Raw genomic sequence first — 24,078 nt, forward strand, 5'->3', positions numbered from 1 at the left:
TTTAATGCTTACCATGGAAGGAAAACCATTCCGGCCAATGGTATTCACTTTGTATGACGGATCGGATTAGATATTTTTAATATGAATCAACTGACCAAATTTGGTTTTAATCCATTCGCTTTTAGGGAAGTCACTGTATCCACTATGTACAAGAAATGGATTCTATTATTATAGAAATAGATGGATATCGTCAGATCTTCGCAATAGGTATATTAAAAATCCCACACAAGATTATTACAAACCAGAAATTATAACGTCGCCGGCAAAAGGATGGTGATAGGGGGGTCGTGATAGGGATTAGATTGAGAATTACTGCTCTTGAGGAAAGTAAGATACTATTTCTGAGTGAGTAAACAAAGAATCTTAACGTTGGAAATATATTTTCTATACATATACACATTTTTTGTTCTTGATATCCCTGAAACTACGTGGCCCAGTGTAGAAGGATGCTGCGTTTGCAGCCTAAGTTTGCATGTTTGAACCATTATCATGCTTATAGATTCTGTTCGATGCTTATTTACAAGTAAACAGATAAACTTACCGTCGAAATATCTTTTCTTTATATATATATTATTCATGACACCTCAGAAACCACCTAGTACAGTGGCAGGGTGCTCATGTATACAGTATACGTTCAGGGTGCGCCAGGATGTAAGCTGAGAGAATAATTTGATCATTATTTAGTCTGTGTTACTGTACGATATACTGACGAAACAAGACTTAAAACTGTGGCCCCGCGTAGCGTAGTCGCTAACGCTCTCGCATTCGATGCGAGCGGTCCCAGGTTCGATTCCCGGTGGGGTTACTCGGTCGAAAAAGTGTAACACGCTTTTTCAGGCCAGCCACCTTGAATGAGGCTTTCCTGGGTTTTCCTCATTCACACCAGGCAAATGCCGAGGTGGTACCTACCGCTTCCTTCCTTCCCTTTTCCCGGATTGTGTACTCGCCGAGGGACGTCATCCCTCAAATCGTGAAGGGCTAAATGGCCTTAGATGCCGAAAGCCCAGAAATCTAAATCCTAAAGACTTAAAACTTCTCTAACACTGCTTAATCTCAACTGACAAGGACCCGGAACATATTAAAAGAATATTAGGATTAATCGAATACGTTATAAGGCGCTATTATTGTAACTTGTGAACTAACGAAGGAAGACCTTTGAAATTTTGCACGATTTGATGATTATTAATGCATATATAATTACATTAATCTACTCTTAAGTTTTTCAACTATGGCAAAAGGGAACGTTCTTTTAGTATAAACCTCGCACATCGGTACTTCTAGAATAAATGGATTACATCAGCCATAGGTAACTTCCCTTTTTGTACTTATTCATTATGAGTTATCTTATATTACTATGAAAACGTCTTTAAAAAAATGGGCAAGTTGGAAGCACATGTACCACTTCGAATCGAAAGTTAATCACTTTGATCGTACTTCGATAAGCAAACTACCACGATGAAGACCACAGGTGGCCTGAGATGTGTGTATAAACATCTATTCAGAGGTTAAGAAACTCACACCGACATGTTCAATTGGGTTCCTTAACCTCTTGAGCTGTTTAATTGACCGAACCGTTTCAAGTGAACAACTTCCGTCTTCATCAGATAGAGGAAAGTCAAAGTCCTACAAATTCATCACATACTGAAATGAACATATTTGAATCTTTTTACATCAGAACCACAGCGCAATACTGAATTTAGACAGAGGAAACTTAGATAAAAGATGGGACATTATTATTAAAATACAAACGAACTAACAAGTACTTTACAGATAGATGTCCTATACATAGGTAGGTCTTTGCGACACATGGTCGCTTACTCTGAGGGAAGAACATAGATTGAAAGTATTTGAGAACAAGATCTTGAGACGAATATTCGAATGGGGAATGGAGGAAACTTCATAACGACGAACTACATAATTTATACGGTTTACCGAGCATTGTTAGGGTCGTCAAGTCTAGGAGGCTTAGGTGGGCGGGTCATGTAGCTAGAATGGTAGAAAGTAGAAACGCTTTCAAAGTCTTGACTGGAAGACCAATCGGAAAACGACCATTAGGAAGACCTAGGCGCAGATGGGAGGACAATATTAAGATGGATCTCACAGAGATAGGAATACAAAGTAGAAACTGGATCCAATTAGCTAAGGATAGAAGTCAGTGGAGAGCTTTTGTGAACGCGGCATTGAACCTCCGGGTTCCATAGGCCATAGAGTTAGTTGGTTAGTTATACATAGGTAGGTCAAAGGCCTTTGACTCTATTGATTATAAATTACTTCTTGATAAGCTAACAAATATTGCACTATCGTTAGCATTGATTAGATAGTTTTAAAACTATTTATCAAATAGAACTTTAAGGTAAAATTGGGACCGTATCAAATAGTCGAAATCACATTTGGAAAGGAATACCTTAAGAGTCTCTCTTATGATCTCCCCCCTCCTTTCTTTCTCTCTCTCTCTAAATGATAACCCCGAAAAAGTAAAATATTTGAGAATATTACTGTACACAGATGACAAATTTTTTAGAATAGTTAATAAATATGACAATTATTTGCCACAAAACGATTTACATACAATAAATATAAACAAGAGTTAGCTGCCTATTGATTTCGAATTCGACCTTTAATTTACGTCGATATGATGTGCTTCAGTTCCTTCGCTGCTTTATAACGAAACGAATTCATGTTATTTTCATTAACAGGTTAAAAGATTTGTCCAAACATTAAACTCTGTACTGAACTTTTATGTCTACGAAGAAGTATAAGCCAACTACCATCTTTTTAAAAATTATCTTTGTGTTGAAAAATTTCTTTGGAAAATTTAAGTGTTTTAGCAACTATTGTTCCTTTTAGAAGTGAATACTTATTCACATTTGAAAAGTTTTAATCATAAGTTACTTTTATCTTCAATTTAAGGATTTCAGGATTTCAAGATTTCAACCATTTTATTGATGTTTTCTGCAGGTTAAGTTTTACTCTACCGCCGATAAAGGCATGAGTTCTTGTTGAAACAGATTGGTCATTTACTTAATAAGTAGCTTTAGGTGAGTTTCATAACATTTCAATTATGTTCCTATAATCTTTTCACAAGCCTTTGAGTGATGGAGTCACAAATGCCTGATATTTCAATTTTATTTACAACTAATGTGTGTGTCACGGTTAGGAATATGCTTCTTAACAATGTACTATTTTACATGCTTAGTACATAAACACACAAATGATCTCAAAATTATATTGGCACATGAGAGGATGGATGATTCATTAACAAAAAATTGGCTACTTACCAATGATTTCTCCCTTGGGAGCCTAAATATTTTCCATATGTTTCGGAACGCCAAGCTGGTTCCGTTTTCAGTGGCAAGGTTAACAAGGATAAAAACTGATAGGAGATAAAAGGAATACATACCATTAAATAAATGTGACGTAAGGAATGGATCCTGAAATGTCACGAGCAGAGCAAAGCGCAAAAAGAGTGAACTGAATGGAAGGAGGCGCGGTGTCTATGTTACGTCACTATTGCCAGATTCAAAATATGCATCAAAGATTGATAACCAAATTCTATCAGTGTTGCCGATATCCATATTTAAAGCAGGTTTATATTTATGAATAAAGAATGATTCTTTAATCTCCAGTTGTTTCTTTGTTTTTGCTGAACCTTGGATAAGAATTCTTCACTTGCCACAATTATCGACAAAAAATCAACGTATTTTTGCAAAGCATAACATATCTGCTTCTAGTATCCCTCCCTTCCCGAAAAGTCTACAAAAACATTTCACCGGATTTAAGTATTTTTGTTGATCCACTAAATAAGTCAGGTATTTACCACGTTCAATGCGAATGTGACTCCTCATATATAGATCAAACGAAACGCAGTATTGACACCCGAATTAAAGAACATATTAGACAATCTAAAAGGTCCCAAGAAGACGGCATGTTGGGACTGGCGTTTCATTTAAAACAACATACACATAATTTAAAACAAGTTAATGTAATAGGTTTACCAAAAACAAAGAAACAACGGGAGATTAAAGAATCATTCTTTATTCATAATTACAAGCCTGCTTTAAATCTGGATACTGACAAAATTGATAGAATTTGGTTACCTAACTTTGATGCATATTTTGAATCTGGCAATAGTGATCTAACATAGACACCGCGCTATCTTCGATTCAGTTCACTCCTTTTGCACTTCGCTCTGCTCGTCATATTTCAGGATCTACTTTTTACGTTACATTTATTCATTTAATGGCATGTATTCCTTGTTTTACACCTTTTATCTCCTATCCGTTTCTATCCGTTATCTTGCCAGTTTGGTGTTCCGAAACGTATGGAAAATATTTAGACTTCCCAAGGGACGATTCATTGGTAAGTAGCCAATTTTTCGTAATACAAATTACCTGTTTCTGCAAAATGAAAATTATCAATTACTATAGGTAACGAAGACATACTTTAGCAGCATAAAAATTAGCTTCTCTCGATTCTAAGAAGCCAGCATGACAATACACAAGGAATCTATCACTGCGACACCCTGCTACTAAATTACGCCTTTTTCCTTTCTTTCAATATTATATATTTTCACATTCAACCACAACAAATTCTGGCAATTATTTTTAGTCCCACTGAAACTAGTGGTAACCTAAATATTGGTGTTTGAGCCGTTGATGCTATTTTGGGTACTCACTGTACAACAAGAGAAGGCTAATTTGAGGAATTCTGGCGGACAAGGACCACACATTTCACTGAAGGCAATGTAGTCGAGTCCAAAGTTTTCAGTCCGAGGAAGCACATCTGGGTCAGCCTCCACACGCGCTATAAGTTCACACAAGACAATGCCATAGGAGAAAACGTCAGACTTCTCGTTGTACCATTCTCCTTTCAAGCACTCTGGAGACATCCAATACGGTGAACCAACTGTGGGTAGGCGATACCGGCTCCTACAACAGAAACATTCATATTACTTTTCTACAATGACAGCAAAATAGACAAATTATCTTTCTAATTAGCGAATCTTGTACATTCATAATCATTAAGTTTGCATTATAATTAAAAACAACAGATTTTCAAACTTAAAACTAACACGCTAGAACTCTAATAATAAACACTACTTGTTACCTATTAAAAATGATCTACAGATACTGTTCGTTCATCTGTGTGATTTGTGGTTAATTCATCAGCTCTCAATACTGCATATAGGTTTAGGATCAGATTTCTGGGCTTTCGGCATCTAAGGCCATTTAGCCCTTCACGTTATGAGGGATGACGTCCCGGCGAGCACACAATCTCAGGAAAGAGAAGGAAGAAAGGATTGAGGAAGGAAGGAAGCAGCCTGGGATCTATAAGTTAGGTAGCACCCCGGCATTTCCCTGGTGTGAATGAGGAAAACCCAGGAAAACCCCATTCAGAGTGGCTGGCCTGAAAAAGCGTTTTACACTTTTTTCGAACGAGTGCCCTCACCAGGAACTGAACCCGGGACCGCTCGCATCGAAGGCGCGAGCGTTAGCGACTATGCTACGCAGGGCCACTATACTGCATTTTCAAACAACAGTACATGGAAAGGCGAATATTGTTACTTGTGTGGTGAGCGGATTATTATTATTATTATTATTATTATTATTATTATTATTATTATTATTTCCCAACCCCACTGTTTCCTTATTCCTGTACTACTCCGGACTTCTCAATTCATACAACTCTGGCATTTACGAGGACTGATCAATAAATAATGATCATAAATGAATAAAACATAATTATATGTACTAATCCTTCAAATGTTGATGGTCTTTTCAAAATAGTCTCCATTAAACGCAATGCAACGTTTTTGCCAGCCATGAAAGACATGCTGGAAGTCATTTTTGGACAGATCCTTCAAAATCACCTCCGTACCTCTCACCAGTGCCCCGGAGATTGCGAAACGCCGTCTCCAGAGGAAAGAAATCACTATATGGAGGATGGGGTATACATAGAACGTTGAGCTTTGCAAGACAGTCAACAGTGTACTGTTCTTCGCGTGTCACTTCCATATTGTCTTAAGCGAAACTGAAACTACGTGTGCTTGAACGGCTGCTAAGGTCATATTCCTGACGTCATGGCCTTCAAACTTGCTCAATCTATCCGTCACTTCTGCCTCTACACAGACGCGTTTCGTTTTCTGTGTCTCGCTGTTGTATTCACCCCATAAACACTGATGATCAGTCTTTAATGATCAGCCTACGTACAAGCTGGTACGCACTTGTGACCAAACCTACGTTGGTACCACAAAGAGAAACATTGGAACTAGAACTACAGAACATATTAGAGACTCCACGATAAGACCCAGCAGTTTTAGGATTACCAAAACACCTAAGCGATTTAACCATTCCAGCAAACAAACGTTTTTCACAAAATTTCCCCGTTTCTAGAAAAACAAGTGTACGAATTATTCTTCATCAAGACCAAGAACCCAAAATTAAACGCGGACAAGGGTAGCTTAGACAAGCAACATTATAAATTGCCGTAAACAATATCTTATATTCACTGTTAATGGATATAAAAACACTGTTTCAACGAAAGTCCTCGTCGTCTTCTTTCTCTTGTTAATCATAACATGGAAATTTTAAAACTTTTCTCTCTCTTGGGAGAGCTGTTTTATGCTCTGATAAGTCTCTTCTTCATAACTGCATCTAGATATTCTATCTTCGGTCTTCCTCTTCCTGGTTCTCCTTCTGCCTTTCTCTCTATCACCACGGTGATCCAATCGGAGTGCCAAATAAGATGGCCAAGCATGCTGTTTCTTCTTTTTCCTATTATCATCATAATCTGTCGTCCTTCATTACCTTCCTTTAGTACGTCTTCATTCCTTTCCCTTCCAGTTCATGATATGCGCAGCATTCTGCGCCAACACCACATTTCAAATGCTTCTAGGTTGGATATTTCAGCTTTTCTCAATGTCCACATCTCTGATCCGTAAAGCGGCCACGCTCCATACCAGAGTCTTAATAAATCGTTTCCGAACGTCCAATGGCACATCCTCTTTTCCTATTGAATGCTTGTTTGGCCTGCACTATTCTTGAACTTATGTCTTTTTCACTTCTTCCGTCCGAGGATGTTAGACTTCCTAAATAGGGGAACGTCCTAACGTCTTCGATTTTCTCTCCCTCTAGCCATACGTTTGTCTCTTCCTGTCCTGCTCTTGTGCCTTTTATCACTGTTTTTTTCTTTTTTCTTATTTATCTAATGCTTCCTGCAAGTCCTTTTCGTTCTCCGCTATCAGTGCTACAAAAAAGTCATACATTTAATTAAATTTTGATCCCAAATCTTACAGTTAACACAAGACAAAGAAAGAACGAATGAAAGAAACAAAGAAAAACAAGTAAATATGAAGCAGTTCGAGAAATAATCTGGAGAAATACGTAAATAAGAAAGCACTAACTATTTGAGAACTACACAGTAGGCAAAGAACCCTTGACGCACTACACAGGAAACAGTATTTAATCTTTTATATATTTCTGTTCGATAATATACAGAGAGTCTTAGAAATCCTCTGATATAAGATAACTCTTATTGTCAGAGTTACAACAACATGTAAAAGGGGAAACCGTTTCCAGAGATGTTGTTTTCAATCTAAAATGAAGGAATTTTTAAAATTGGACGAGCCATTTGAGCTGTACACTCTTTATGCGCCCAATGTTAAATGAAAATGCAAAGTTGCCATTTACCTGGATCCACTACATAAAGTGAATGGGGGCATGTTTGAGATGGGGGCTGGCCATCGACAAGTTAGTGTAACAGACAGTAACTTCCTTCACTTATGTTGTGAGTTTAGATAAATGACAACGTTGCATTTTCATTTAACATTGGACGCGTAGCCTAATGATTGTACAGCCCAAACGGCTCGTACGATTAAAAGAAAGAAAAAAATCCTTCACTTTAGATTAAAAACATTATATTTGAAGACGGTTTCCCTTCTTACATTTTGTTCCAACTCTGATAATAACACAGTTACCCTATGTTAGAGGGCTTTTGAGACACCCTGTATATACATTGATATACAGTATTAACTTTGGATGAAGTCTATTATGTGACACCATATGGGGACAATGTGACCGATTTACAGCATATGAACTTTCATGTCTCAAAATACCAGGTGTTTCCGATTATTCTTCCACACCAAGTCCTGCAAATTACTGTTTGGGAATTTTCCTAACTTTCCAAGCCCTTTGGGGAAAAAAAAATCTCCTCTCATAAATATTAAATATAACAGCTAGAAAATAACATTATCTATGATACTCAGCAAACTTACCACAGCTTTATACAATATTTTAGAGTTCTTTTCCTGATGCTAATTCTGGAACCTTCTTTTACCTGTTTTCCTCGTTCTTAATTACAAAGCATTTAAATATTTTAAACGTTTGAGCAACACAGATGACCCAAACAACAATATTAAAACAAAAGAACTTAGTTTTTCTTATTATTTTCTTTTAACTAGTCAGAAAACAACAACACAAGTTTTCCAACTATTTCTACTACAAAAAGAAGACAGGTTTATAGTTACCTTATTACTTAACAACAAAAATAAAACTGAAAAGAATTAAGCATCGGGATGATTGTCTACAGAATCACGTGTGCTCATACCGTGTGTTTAACTGTTCTCTATATTTACCAGAATTTACACACGCTATTTTTTTATGTATATTAAAAATTTTATTTTTGAAAATAAAAAAGAAACGGACTAAGTTTCTATAAACAAGAAAATACACTTTCAAGGAAGTGAAATCAGGAAAATAAAAATTACAATGTCAAAAATACAAATCACAAACACCAAAAGGCCAAAAACAAAAATATATAAACTGACTAAAAAAATAAGCAAAGAGGTCAGAACGTCAGGAACGTCAATTGCGACAGACTGATTAAAGACGACGTTATAATTTGTATTAAGTTTAATTCACGTTACTTGACAAACAGAGTTTAACTTATCAAAATGGCCTACAGTTTGTTCAAATCTTCAACTATCTTGCAAGTAAAACCTTTAATTCAATTATGTAACGAAACAACATAAAAGAAGTTCATAAAGCATGGAGGTATTCCTCCTTCACAGATTTAATCTATTGAATTCAAAATTCTGTAATTTTATTGTATCAATGACTTAATTAAACTCAATGTAACATTATATATATATATAATATAAACAGATAGATGCATCTAACTTAATTCTTATTACTACCGTGATATCAACCACATATTTTCTCTCTCAAGAGTAATTGTTTTCATATTTTGAATATTAACATGAAAATGTAACCAAATATCTATCAACTTGAAACAGTATCATGATTTTATTATTTAAAAAAAAAAAAAAAAAAAAAAAAAATTAAAAGTTACGAAACCATATTATATTTCATGTCAAAATCGATCAGTCACTAAATAAATAAATAAATACACTCATGAGCAATTGATTACAGACAGCTGCTGTTCTCGGAAAATGGCGCTGTGCTCAATCCGGTGAATTTAATAGAAGGGCGTGTCATGTTACAGCCAGACACAGATGACCCAGACTGTTTGGGTCTGATCTCGTACGAGCTGTGTGAGTAACAGCTGATGCGACGGATATAACACTAGACCTGAACTCATTCGTTTGCGACCAGACTGTCGGGGCTATATGTATGGACTACTTCAAATGTGAAGTCGTTCAAGCACTGGATTTTCCAAGATTAATTGTATCGAGAGTGTACCACAGGTAACTACATAGTCTGGTCAAAAGTTCTGTCCCAAGGTTAGCAGACCATAAAAATGAAATGAAATATGGAAAGAAAGAAATGTGTAATTCAATATCTATATATACAAGGGTAAGTGACAAATCATGGGTACAGCAGTTATTCAAAATGTCGTCTCTGTTCATGGACACAGGCTCGTAAAACACGCTATCAATGGCAACACGCACCACACTCATGTCTATGTGAGTCACTGCTTTCACTACATCAGACTTCAAGCGATCCACAGTCATAGGAGGTTGAGTACACTCCTAACCGGCCGACCCTAAACAGGCCCTGGCCGATACCTTCCCAGATCCTTTCCATTGTTATTATTGTTGTTATATATCCAGTGTAAAATGGCTTCTGAACTGTATCTGGTGATTGTTAAATAAATAAATAGATAATCTAAATATGACCAGATCTTGTGCTCTTGAAGAGGATTTAAGTCTGGACTGCTGAACGCAATTTTGTTACGACGAAACAACTCCTGTGTCATCTTCGCCTTCTGAGTTGGTGCTAAATCCTGTGGGAACACTCAAGGCGTATTTTTTAACATATTGGTCTCTGTTGAATATAGTGGTGCACGCTGTTATACGTTTTCTTACGGCAAAACAATATTTGGTAGCAGTCATTCATCGAGAACTTTGTGCCATGTATTGACCAAGTGTGATGAGTGAAGGAGTTGGTCGTGAATGAGTTCGTTCATTTACAAGTGGACGAACAAACACTCATGACGAAGAGAGGAGTGACAGGCCATCAGTGATCACTGAAGAACTCGTTCAGAAAATTGATGGAAAAGTTCGTAAAAATCGACGTTTCACAATCTCGGAGCTTTCCGATGAATTTCCACAAATTTCCAGGACTGTGTTATATGACGTAGTGACACAGAGGTTAGGCTGCAAGACAAGAAAGTGGTGGTGGTGATGATGATGAGAAGGAGGAGGAGCTAAAAGATGCGGTCACAGGCTGGCTCAAGGCACAGGCGGGAGATTTTTCTGGTGATATAATTTCTAAACTAGTGCAGAGACACGATAAGTGCTTGAATGTTTATGGGAACTGTGTTGAAAAATAGAGCAAAGAAGAATTTTTCGGATGTCTATATAACAAATTCTTATTTACTTTGGTGTTTCTTTTTTAATCAATCGGATATTACTTTCCGAATGGTCCTCGTAATTAGACAATATTGTTCTATAACAATTTTATGCTTCTCCTTTTTAACTAATTTAAGACCATTGACTTTTTCTATAACATTTTATGCTTCTCCTTTTTAACTAATTTAACATCATTGACTTTCTCTACAACATTTTATGCTTCTCCTTTTTAACTAATTGAACATCATTGACTTTCTCTATAACATTTTATGCTTCTCCTTTTTAACTAATTGAACATCATTGACTTTTTCTATAATATTTTATGCTTCTCCTTTTTAACTAATTGAACATCATTGACTTTTTCTATAATATTTTATGCTTCTCCTTTTTAACTAATTGAACATCATTGACTTTTTCTATAATATTTTATGCTTCTCCTTTTTAACTAATTGAACATCATTGACTTTTTCTATAATATTTTATGCTTCTCCTTTTTAACTAATTGAACATCATTGACTTTTTCTATAATATTTTATGCTTCTCCTTTTTAACTAATTGAACATCATTGACTTTTTCTATAATATTTTATGCTTCTCCTTTTTAACTAATTGAACATCATTGACTTTTTCTATAATATTTTATGCTTCTCCTTTTTAACTAATTGAACATCATTGACTTTTTCTATAATATTTTATGCTTCTCCTTTTTAACTAATTGAACATCATTGACTTTTTCTATAATATTTTATGCTTCTCCACTTAACTAGTTTAAGATTATTGACGTTTTCAATAATATTTAATGCTTCTGTATTTTACTAATGAAAGTTACAATGAAAACATAAATATTCAAATTTACTTATGCGATCAATATAATTAAACAAACAAACAAAAACTTACGGCTATGACTTTACACATGCACCAGTATTACCTTCAAATCTTTTGTATAACAAATCACTTACAATGGATCTGGAATTTTAGCTGCCAGCCCAAAATCTCCTACGACCGCTTTCATGTCACCAGTCTCTTCATCTTTCTTAATTAGCACATTCTGTAAAGAAAGAAAGAAACAACATTAATTAGTTTATTTATGTACAAAACTCAGCGGTAATACCTGAATTTCAGATAGCAAGAATTATTTTCTACCTGATCACCACAGAAGTTAAAAAGCTGAACATAAACGAATACAAGTAACTAATCTGCATATTTTAAAACCAAGTTTAACTATCAGTACACAAAGGTGTGTGATACAGATGAAATTGTTTGGACCGTTCTTTCTTTAAGTCACTTCATCAGAAAAGCGCTGTTTCTTTAATGGGGGAAAAGACTACTAAAATAATGTACGAGGGCATGCTAATTTTCTCCTAGTTTTTATTTTCTCAGGTAACTTAAAAAATTATTGAATGAGGGCAGCACTGTGACTGATGGTCTGTGACCTTGAGATATACCAAGCGTGACTGTATTCTGGGAAGCTACAGGTGTAAACATGACAGTATGTTTGGATATATGTTCAAACAGCGGGCAGTGATACAGTTTCTCACAGAAGAGGGTGTTCCACCTACTAACATTCATCGATGAATGATGCAAGTGTATGATGCAGCATGTGTTGATGTGAGTACAGTGAGACGTTTTTGTCCGAAACGACAAGGACGCGGATCCAAACACCTCATTACTGAACGATGAACCTTATACAGAAAGATCAGTGAGTGACACATATGATAATCACAAATATCATGCTTATGAATTGATTCCCGGCCTTTGGTTCCCTTCTCACGCGAAGGGATGGCACACATTATTCAATGTTTAGTGTACCGCAAGGTGTGTGTCCGTTGGGTGCTTCGTCTGTTGACAGAAGAAACGAAGCAGAAGAGGTTACACATTTGTCAACAACTTCTGCACTGGTACGAGGCTGAAAGGGATGCATTTCTGCAAAGAATTTTCACAGGTGATGAGTCATACGCCATCATTATGACCCTGAAAACAAAAGACAATTTATGGAATTTCGCTACAGTGGTTCTCCAAGACCCAAAAAAGCCAGAACACTGCATCAGCAGGAAAGGTGCTCTGACAGTGTTTTGGGATAGCCGAGGTGTTGCTCATTGTGAATTCTTGCACAACAGGGAAAGTGTAAACTCTGAGCTGTATATGGCAACATTGAGACGATTAAGGGCACGTGTCAACAGGGTTCGACAGGGAGTGGATGTCCTCTTACACTATGACAATGCAAGGACATAGAAGCCACATGATTACAGCTGCTCCTGAAACCACAAAGTTATTCGAATTTTAACAGAATTAGTTAAAACGCAAAAAGCATATCACAATGTCAATCCATCGTATTTTCCATGTTTAGAGACACAAATGTTTCATTTGAAAGATCGCAGTCTTTTTACATACAAGAATCGTCAATGATGAGGATGAGAATTTGTAGTGACTATTCACTAAGTAGTGAGAGCATACTATAAATACAACAACAAGGAAATTCCTGTTAAAGTACTTGTTTATTTAACCTTGGCGATTGTAGTAGAGGATTTTAGTGATGAACTATAATGCTGAAGATAGAAGATATCGTTGTTGATAATTATTGTTGAAGAATAAAAAATATTGTAATTAAGAAGCCTTTATCATTCGGATGGGTTACAATGTCGTAAACCACTTTTCCAAACCAGTAGTGTAAGTGTGACTCGTACAACTTGGCTGATAAACAAGAGTTCTTTCCTTTATCACTAGGACAGCCATTGCCATCTGTTGGCAGTTGAATGAAGCTCTGACTGACTTCACGTTTTCTGTTAACAGACTGACTCATATCTAGATTTGGCTTCTGATTTGATTCCAAATTTAGTGTTCCTTTCAGTAGCGAAGCTATATGAGACACGGATCTACAGCTTAAGGTGAGATCTGAACTACATGAACTTCCGCCGGGAATCGAATCCACGCCGAAGGCGCGTACGCTAACCGAATCTGGCTTCTGTGTCCTTTTCTTAAGTGACTAACACCACTGTAACCACTACATTTGTATGAACTGTATGTTGCCAGAGATGAAATAAATACTATGAAATTACACTGAAGTAACTACTCGATAATATGACGAAAGTAGGGCTAGTAAGCTGAGAATAGCACGCAGATAAAATAGTAGTTAACGTTCCACTTGTCTTAAACCTGAAATTGTTAATCAAACATACAAGATACCTACATGTCTTTTACTGATCTATCAAAATCGAAAAACCGATACAATTGCATATTTAATAACATTTCAGTATGTTACATATAATGCTTTTCATACAAATAATGATAAGGTTCTTTGAGGTGGTCCCGACACTTGACACTTGGGGAATTCCGAGATTTCTAAGCTTGCAGCCCTGTAGCTCACTTGATTTTCGAGGAAGACAAATGGAGTTAGTAGACTAACAAGGGTTCGAGTGTGCTGTAAGCTGTAAGAGCAACTCATCATTTCTATGATTATTATCCTATCGGATAGACGCGTTTAAGTCAGATGAGCTGTTTAAATGCCTATCTATAAGGTAGTGTCATGCAAAATACGGTTTCACGCAGCTAAACCTAAACTTGCTTGATAAGAGAGATAGGAAGAAATAATGCACCATATGTAAGTTGGCGCTCTAAAGGCTAGAGTATGGCGGGTGGCTGTTGCTGTTTCAGCATTTCTATATAACGATGAATTTAACTAAATGTGGCCAAGTCGTTGCGGGGTATTCGCAGCAGTGAATGTTGGGGAGTTCCGACACTTGTGCGTTTTTGCAATGCGTACAAATTATTATACTAGCATCAAATCTAAATGTTAAAATTAACCTACAAGTATTTTACATTTATAACTGCAGCAGACTGGTATGTACTTATCAACTTAAAACTGGTCAGTGCAGTTGGTCAGTAAGAAATATGAAGTGCCGTTGAGGCTGCTCGAAACGAAATGCCACTAACAACTGCAGTCAGAGAATTTGATGTGCCTAGAAATAAGTTACGAGAAAGGGTTTTCAAAGCAGATAGGCTCATTAATAGGAAGTTCAGGGGCTGTCCAATCTTCTCAGAAAGGAAAGAGAAGCAATTTGTAAAATGAATCCTAAAATTTGATGCCGTGGGATTTGGTCTCACTATCACAGTATTCCGTCGGCCAACTTTTTCTTTTACTGCTAAAATAAATAACTAAATAAATAAATAGAACACCAAGAAGTCGGAAATAGCTGGATATGACTGGATGTATAACTTTTAAAGTCGGCATTCGTCAGTGACTACACAGTAACTTCAAAGATTAGTATTTGCTAGAGCTAGAGGCCCAACAAAAGACAGAGAAGAACATTTTTTTTTTTTTTTTAATGTTCGGAAGAATGTTATAAAAATAATAATTTTTGGGATAAACCAAGACAATTTTTAAAGATCGTCTAATATTTTAATGTATGGATGTACTGCTTACATATGACACTTTTATCTATACCTGTATTGCTGTATTTTTATCTTTTCATTTCTATTTAAAAGAAGTATCGGAACTCCTCATAGCAAGTGTGGGAATTCTCCAAGAAAATTGAAGAAACACGGCACTGCGAAAAATTGAACAGATTACAATTACGTTTGAGGTACGAAAGTAGTACGGTTATGAGAAAGAATGTTTAAAGTATTGATGAGAGTGCAATCATTTCGATGCAGATAAACTGAAGTTGTCTGAAGACGAAAATATGCTTAGCGTGTCAGGACTACCCCAAATTACCTTAATTTGCTATACTTTTCATGATACCATTTCAACTACCATTCATTACCCAAGATCCAAACGTAGCCTTACGAGAACATTTTATCTTAGACATCTTATCTACACAGAATCAAAAAGAATATTTGGAAGGAAATTGGTCTGTCTATATATTGACATGCACCCTCTCAGCATTCATTCCGCAAACCCCGTGGAAATAACTTGAGCGTCTACAGGATTCGAACTCAGTCTTCCTGATTATGAGACAAGAACGCAAATTTTTAATTTACGCATGTTAAACTACAGAAAAAATCTGATTAGTTCTATGAATTGAAACAGAGACTTCTTGATTTCAGGGACACGAACGACACCACAGTGAATAGCTTTTCTTCTGAAATACACGTACATTTGAGTCATAGGACCAAGGACGAGTACAGAAATAGCGTGGGATTTCTAAGAAAACTCATACTTCCCGCATTTTCACTTTTATTCACTTCTAGACTATTATTTACTCCGTTTTTGGGTATCATACTACATCTTAATACTATAAATGTGTACCGGAAAGGACATTTTAAATCTCTAGATAATCTACAGTTGTCAGGATAACATATCGTCTTCTACATACGTTGGTGGAATGACATTGCTACTCTGTGCGTCACCACCAAGGTAAGATTACCGAAAGACAACGCAGCATGAGGGAGAACCAGTTTCCTGGTCAATATTTATACACAGAAACTTCTCTCAACAGGAAGCCAAAACACAGATGTTCCTCCTACGAAGTGGAAGTTACTTAGCATATCTGGTTTCCATTTGGATATGAGTGGATCATTGTTACAAGACCTTCTTTCCTTTCATGGGAAGTGAAATAATCATTTTATATCTTCACCAAACGGGGCACCATTACCATTTGCAGAAATAGTGGCTCTCTCTGAAAGATGGGTAACTCAATAAATATGTCAAAATGGCTCCAACAATTATTAGCAAGTGCATGCAGACGTAATCAATAACCAAAAAAAAAAAAAAAAATATATATATATATAACGTCGCATTATGCATCCTTATACGCTACATATTTTACAGAAATAGTTTTATGTAATAAGTAAAAGGTCAATTTCAAAACGTCATGGAAACCTTTTTCAGTTATAACGTAGCTTTCCATAGTATTGTTTTTAAAATATACGCAGATGTTTATTTTTGGATCAAAAGATCCAATACATTTCAGGCAAAATTTTTCTTGTAAGTCTTATATCTGGACAACTACATATAGTGTGTTCAAACCCAAACTATCACTTAACTCAGTATGATGTGCTTATTCCGTAAAATATACGAAAACTGGATTAAAGGGCCGTTCAAAAAGTTTGTGGCCCCTGATCCAAAAATTAATTATTGGTCAAGATCGTAATCTTTTGATCCATTTTTTGATCACTCCTGAAATTCTTGTTAAAAGTATGTTTCCTTCAATAAGTTCTTTACCGAATGACGAAGTTCAACAATTCGAGTTCTTTCATAATTGGGAGTGTTCTGCGTTCGAATATCATGGCCGGTTATCCTGTTTTCACAAGGTTTCTCATAAGTAACACCAGACAAATGATGGATGGTATTATGCTTAGACCCAGGCTAGCTTTTAACCTGAATTCCTTTTCTGCCTTCATTGCTTCCAGCCCTCCTTGTTGGTCTTGTAGTTAGCACGTGCGCCTGTGTTGCACATGTCGTCCCGGGTTCGATTCGCAGTCAGGGAGCATTATGGTGGCTCGGATTCCACCTTAAATTGTAAATCCACGTCTCACATAGCCCCGTGCTGAAAAGGGAATTAAAGAAACAAACATTATTGATTGAGTTGATTTATAGTTTAGCGTCCCTTTCAGCAACGAGGCTATATGAGACGTGGACCTACTGATTAATGTGGAATCCCAACCACATGAGCTCCCGCCGGGAAAAACAAACATTATTATTTTGAATGGAGTGCCGTATTAACAGTATTATGGGCCCCTGGAAAACCCGTGTGCTGGGTCTCTGAGTCTAAATTTTACGTAATACACATAATTAACACATTGATCGCCGGTGTATATTTTGTAAATTTTACTGTCAGTGCCAAGTTGACGTGTATCAGAAATGATATACGAAGCGCGGGCGGAATACACTTAAAGAAAAGTATTCAACTGACACCAGAATTACTGCTGCAATATGATTTTCCGGCGCTCTGACTACAGGTAAGATGTGTTAAATGAGCCAGCATGTGTATCAGATCATATACACGTAGTGATACAAAGAACGTTCGTTGTGTATCAGAAATGATACGCGAAGCGTAGGCGGAAGAGGCCGTATGTATCACCTGTGATACACATGGCGATCGATGTGTTAATACTGTAATTCTGTTAGTGTGGCTCGCGAGCAAGTGATCTGCCAGCCTATGAGTTAAGACGGACCTGTTCCAAAGTAAAGTTTGGTTTCACAATTGTATTTAAATTAATGATAAATATACGTACAACAACGACAATCTTTAAAAAAAATAATTTTTCTCTTCAACAATGATGATTTTGTTAATTAGTTGTTAAGATGTCTAGGGGAAACGGTGGCTCAGTGGTAGAGTGCTTACCTTTGGTGCGTGGGGTCCTTGGTTCGATCCCCGGCCAAGTAAATTTTTGGTAGACAACAACATGTGCCTGAATTTCCTTGGAGTACTCGTTTCCTCCCACTTTCTTATTCCACCAATTCTTCCATCATCATTCACTTGCCTTAATCTTCCTTAACCTAAAGGACATAATCGTAGGACGTTAAATTGAAAGATTCAATTTCATATTTCAAGGTGTTTACCAAATTTGTTAACTTTTATACTGACTATTCACTACTTTTTTTTTTTTTTTTTTAAATAAGTTAAGCGAGAATATCAAGAAAACGATACGAAGGAAAATCAAAAAGTGAGAGGTTAGCTCCAGAAATTCGAGCATTGCGACAAATGATTTCACCATTGATATGTACGGGGGAATGCTTTGTCATACACTTTTTTGTTTTCGTAGGTATTTCTCAGTGTGGATTCAAGGATGACACAAAAAGACTTCTTGGCAATAGAAGGATGATCAGCTGCTAAACTCCTGCATGGCCATATATATTAATCATAGGAGGAAATAACCAATTCTTTATTTTATTTTTATTTTTATTTTATTTTATTTATTTATTTATTTATTTTTTTTTTTACACACCAGATTCTCTGTAGGTGCATATTCAATAACAGACAAAGAGTGTAAAAGTGAATGACTGGACAGAGACTCGAACCCGAATCTTAGGCATACCGTGTCGATGCGTTAACCACTACGCTACCCAGTCCACTTTTCAGAACAGCAACACACTGCCTCACTCCTGAATTGATGCTCTCTACTCTCTGAGCCGTTAGTGTAGTGCTTAACGCATCGACACGGTATGCCGGGTCCCGAGTACGAATCCCAGTCCAGACATTCGCTTTTTCACTCTTTATGTCCCCCCCATGGCCAGTTTAATAGTGTAGCATGAGGCAATGCTCTAATCTATGGGTGGCCATTGTCATCCCATTTAACCTACCCACCACTGGAGGAGGCTCAGATACGAATATGAATGTATAAATAAAACATAGAATAGGTTCACCACATAAATCAAAGATAAATAAATAAGTACACTAAATGAAATTACATGAAAATGTGATCTGGGCTCACTTCAGTAAACTGTGTAGTATTAGAGCCTCCAATATATATATATATATATATATATATATATATATATATATATATATATATATATATATATATATATATATATATATATACAGGGTAGTAAGAAACTATTTGTTTGGTCAGTGAAGGGTAGTTTCGGCGACATAAGGTGCCAAAAGCGTGGGAAAAATAAACTTCAGAGGGCTGTAATTAAAAAAACAACGCAAAGTAGAGAATGCGCTTTAGAACATAACGCTCGAAGTCATACCTGCTCGACTGAAAAATGTATGCTTCAAACCTGCGCAAGGTGTGTGTGTGTGAGGGATGCCCCAAAGGAACGTAGGGATCCGATATTACCTGGCAAGTAATCTCTATATATATAAAAATTGAGGGGAACAATATTTGACACAACTGGAAGCATTATATATATAAGGCTTCCAGTTGTGTCAAATATTGTTCCCCTCACTTTAACTACTGAAACATGTCATGGGCCTACCATCATACCATTCCCAAAAGAACTGAAAATAATTTAGTATGTTACTGTTGAAAATATATTTCCCTAGATAAAGCATAAATGCAATCTGGGCTCTATTTCAGTAAAACACCAACTAGAGCCCCTAGAAGTAATAACAATGTTTATTACACGATTTAAATTTTAGGGGAATTAATAATACATACTAAATAATAATAATAATATATATCGAGAGAGAGAGATGAATGAAGATTGATCAGAGAGAACAGGAGAGCATTTTACTCAATTTTCAGCAAATACGCGCGTAATTACATAAGAACCCCTCCCCTTGAAACAATTATTTTTTCTTATTGTCCATCCTCACGCAGTTTTGTGAATTTAAAGTGAGTATACCCTGCACAATAGAAAAATTAAGTAGATATTTGTCAAATGAGTAGAGAGGGCCTCTTTACTCGATTGTTTCCCTCTGATGTTTTTTGGATCGTATATGCACGCTCCTACCTCACACGCTAATCAGTTGGATATGGCTGCCTTAAAACTTAATTGTTCCCCGAAAGTCTTGGGCTTGTCTCCAAACTGACCGCAAGCTAGCCAAATCGCTCAGCGTTAGATAGGAGGCAGTGCATCTTGCGTCAACTATCAGACCGTAAACTAGTAGGAATTATACACAGAGTGAAAACGTGAATGACTGGACCAAGATTCAAACCTGGTATCTCTGGCATACCGTACCGATGTGTTGACCAGTATGCCACACAGTCCGCCTCCCAGAACAGCTACACGCTCTCTCACTCATGAAGTCGGTGCTTTCCACTCAGGCAAAATGACTTGTATCACAACCTCCTGCTGTGCTTGGACAATCCAAATGACCATATATTGTGAACACTTTTGACGGTTCTAATTTCATACGTATATATTTATTTCGTATATATAATGTTACTCACAGACTGAGACGACCTGCTATTATAATAAGGATTTTGAAATTTTCAAGACTTAAGGCTATATAGACGACGCAGACCAACTTAACGAGACATCCCAACTACACAAGTCCCTCCTGGATTCAAACCCAGAAATATTGAACCAAAGTCATGTATGCTGACCATACAGTTGCGAGGGAGCTTATTTGACATGCGTCCGTTTCAAGGCAAAAAAAGAAAAAAAGGCATCAAGTATAGAGAGATTTATAACAACAACAACAACTTGTATCATTCGTAATCTTTTTTAATATTTTTTAAAAAAATCTTCTTTCGTGCCTTGCCCTTCCCCGCTCTTCGTCAACAGAATGATTCATGTGATGCCATCTGGAAATATCATACGATCAGTCAGTCTCCTTCAGAGAAGACTTACTGCTGCTGTTGAGGGTATTTTCGTTTCGGGATGCAACGCAATGATCTCATAAACTGTCTGAGTTCTAAAAAAGAAACACGCTACCTGCAAACTGTGCGGATGTCCAAAAGAAAGAAAGAAAGAAAAAAAAAACACATTTGAAAACTCACAAGTGAACTTAAAAGTGAGAAAAAAAAAAGTGCTTTTTAAACACCAGTAGTTCATTCCAAAACCATTTCTTGTAACATTTTGGACTGAAACACCTGTACATCATTGAAGTCTCAGCTTTCGTCACGGCATATACATTTGTAGCACATATTAAGTTGGCACAATATATTTATGAGAACGTACGTTAAAAAGTGACACCATTTCACTCTTGGCATATGCGATGGACACGCCCTTCTTTAGCCTACTTGTTTGCTACTTTGGTAAATAACAACAATGCCAATTTTAACTGTTAAACTCCAGAGATACATTCTCAAAGACACGTGTACTATTTCGAACTATTGTATTTCAGAGGAATCTCGAGTAATTCGCACTTCAATAAAGGCAGAATTATAAAGATTATGCTGAAGCTTCGAAAACTTTCGTTTTTTTGCGAAAACTAAAAACCAGAGATTCAAGCGATTTTTTAATGATAAAAGAAAGTATGAGAAGTAGAATTGCTAGTATCTATCCTTCCTACCCATGCTTACATATCTGGGCTCTCTTTCCATAAATCTGAGGTGCTTCCGCAATTTGAATAACGTCTGTTATATTTTCCCCACAGTATTCAATGATTTATTATATTATACTTTATGAACGTCTTCAAGAGATGTTTTTGAAGACACCATGTTTGCCGAAAAGTTATCAATCCTAAAAAGTAAAAGAAAACACCTTCTACGATTTATTCACTTTTAGAAATCACCTATTAGAAATCAAATCTTCACTCAGAGATGGAACTAACAGAGAACTTATGGAGGCAGGATGGATCAGTGGTAAAGTGGTTGCTTCTGGTGCGTGTGGCTCATAGTTCGATTTCCGGCCAAGTAACTTTGTGGTGGATAACCTCGTGCCCGTCCGTTTTCTAGGGACACTCGTTTCCTCCCATTTTCTCATTCCACTAATTCTTTTTATCATCGTTCACTTACCTTAATTAGCATCAAGAGCCTAATTATAGGACGTTAAACTAAAAGATTTCATTTAATTTTCGAAAGAGATTTCTTGGTTTACGTCCCGCAGTTACGCTCTTTAGGCTAAAGGAACCGGGTGAATAGATGAAAGTGAATGGTTGAGGAAAAAATGAGAAAAAAATCTCTACAAAATCCACGGATATGATGGTCCCCATCACAAACTTATGCACCCGGAGATTGAACCAGGAGACCCTCGCACCAAAGGTGAGCACTGAGTCACTGTGACCCTCTAACATAGAACTAAAGAGATTGATACCCATTCCAAACTGAATGCTCTGTGATGTCGCAGTCTGCTGCTCGAATTCTTAGCAAACTTCTCACATACAGCAAGGAAAAGACAGCAAATCTGGTGTTCAGGCCCGTAGCTAGAGACGGCCAGTGCAGCTCAACTTTCTGAAACTTTTTTTTTTTCATGTGGATGTATACATAAAGGTGAATTCAATTAGCTCTCTCCAAAAACGATCTCCGTCTCCGTTGTATTAGTGTTCTGGTTACAGGCCCGTTAGTGCTGACACAAGGCAGTGATGAGAGGCAAACAATGCGTAGAGATGGTTCTGGAGATATACTATTCGTGAATTCAGAATTAACAGATCACTTTCAACTATGTTTTATTCTATTTCATCTATCTCCTTGCCTCCTCTTCTTTGCTCAATCTATTCTTTTTCCCCTCGCTCTGATTGTAAAACTCCTACGTCAGACATTGGTAAGTTGGAAATTACTGGAGTAGGCTCTGCAAGCGAAGTAATGCCTGTAGAACACAATGTTTTACGTAAATTAATCATAATACTTGTACTATTCTTCCGAACAGGATTGGTAAATTGTAGTTTTGACAAAGCATGTTCCGTGGTCTTCTGATAAAAGTTCCTCATTTCATGCAAGAAAACAGAATCGAAATAATTATTTATGAAGAAGTACGCTCAGTCATTCGATTTCTGTGAGCGAAACAGGTAACCGCTGCTGAAATTCATCGGTAACTGGTAGAGGTTTACGGATAAACTGTAATGTCTCGTCAGCATGACGCAGAATGGTGTCGAAAATTTAGGGTTGATAGAGAAATGGTCACCGACGAGGAGTGCAGTGGCCAACCCACACGGCATCAACACATCTTCAACCTCATCCCACGATGCGATAAGTGTCTCAACCGACACGGAGACGATGTCCAAAAATAACCTAATGTATGCACTATCTGTTGGCTGTATTGGTTGTATGACATCATACATGGTGACCCAAATGTAGGTATACAGTCCCGTACTGATCAGCTCATTGCTTTTTTATATCATTTCTTATCAGGTTGACTTAGTTTCTTTATTATTTGTTCTTAATGTATTTTTACTTATATCTTAAGCTCGTAGTAGCCGAAGCAAACAAAGCTACAAGCTAAACCCTGTTCGGCCTAAGCTCTAAACTACGATAAATAAAGCCACATGAAACTAAATCACGCTGATTTGCTGTTGGCCTACAAACGCCTCCGCAAAATAGTTCATATGATTTGATTATTACTTTTACTATGAAGCTCCATATAAAACTACTACATTATTATAAATGACAAAAATATAATACAGATTATCTTATAATACTGCAATCGAGAATGGTTAATGAAACAATATAAATAAACACTAAGCATGCGCAGTAATTATGGCGCCAATTCAACTGTGGAAGCGTATTCTGCTTTTAAGTTTGAAAGATGTCTAACATGAACCTCAGTTCCGCGAGTGTTGTGGTGAAACACCAACACGGGAAAACCTATCCTCACTAAGTAACAATTGCTTACCAGATAAATTTAAACTTATCTTTCAAATCTTTTTCTTTCTTTTCTGCTGCTGTCGTAAGTATCTGGACAACACGAGGAAGTATTGTCACAATGCAGGTATATAATTTGTTTCTCCCCCTGGGGAGTGGGATTGATACATCACTAGCCAATCGTATTTGTGA

The 24,078-nt window shown here is 36.7% G+C and overlaps 1 protein-coding gene across 3 annotated transcripts in view; it reads right to left on the reverse strand.

The window, feature by feature from the left end:
- The window catches only part of cdi (serine/threonine kinase), a 355,509-nt gene that overhangs the window by 41,005 nt on the left and 290,426 nt on the right, over nt 1-24,078 (reverse strand). For all 3 annotated transcript variants that reach the window (XR_014128697.1, XM_081742093.1, XM_081742092.1), the window contains exons 5-6: nt 11,769-11,857; nt 4,676-4,928 (exon numbers count right to left, since the gene is read on the reverse strand). Coding sequence is in view for 2 of the 3 variants with exons in the window: in XM_081742093.1 (XP_081598219.1) it covers nt 4,676-4,928; nt 11,769-11,857 (342 nt within the window). In the remaining variant the exon portion in view is untranslated. The remainder of the gene's footprint in view (nt 1-4,675; nt 4,929-11,768; nt 11,858-24,078) is intronic.

The sequence above is a fragment of the Thermobia domestica genome, chromosome 16, assembly GCF_964235325.1.
Source record: "Thermobia domestica chromosome 16, izTheDome1.hap1.1, whole genome shotgun sequence".
NCBI classification, from domain to species: domain Eukaryota; kingdom Metazoa; phylum Arthropoda; class Insecta; order Zygentoma; family Lepismatidae; genus Thermobia; species Thermobia domestica.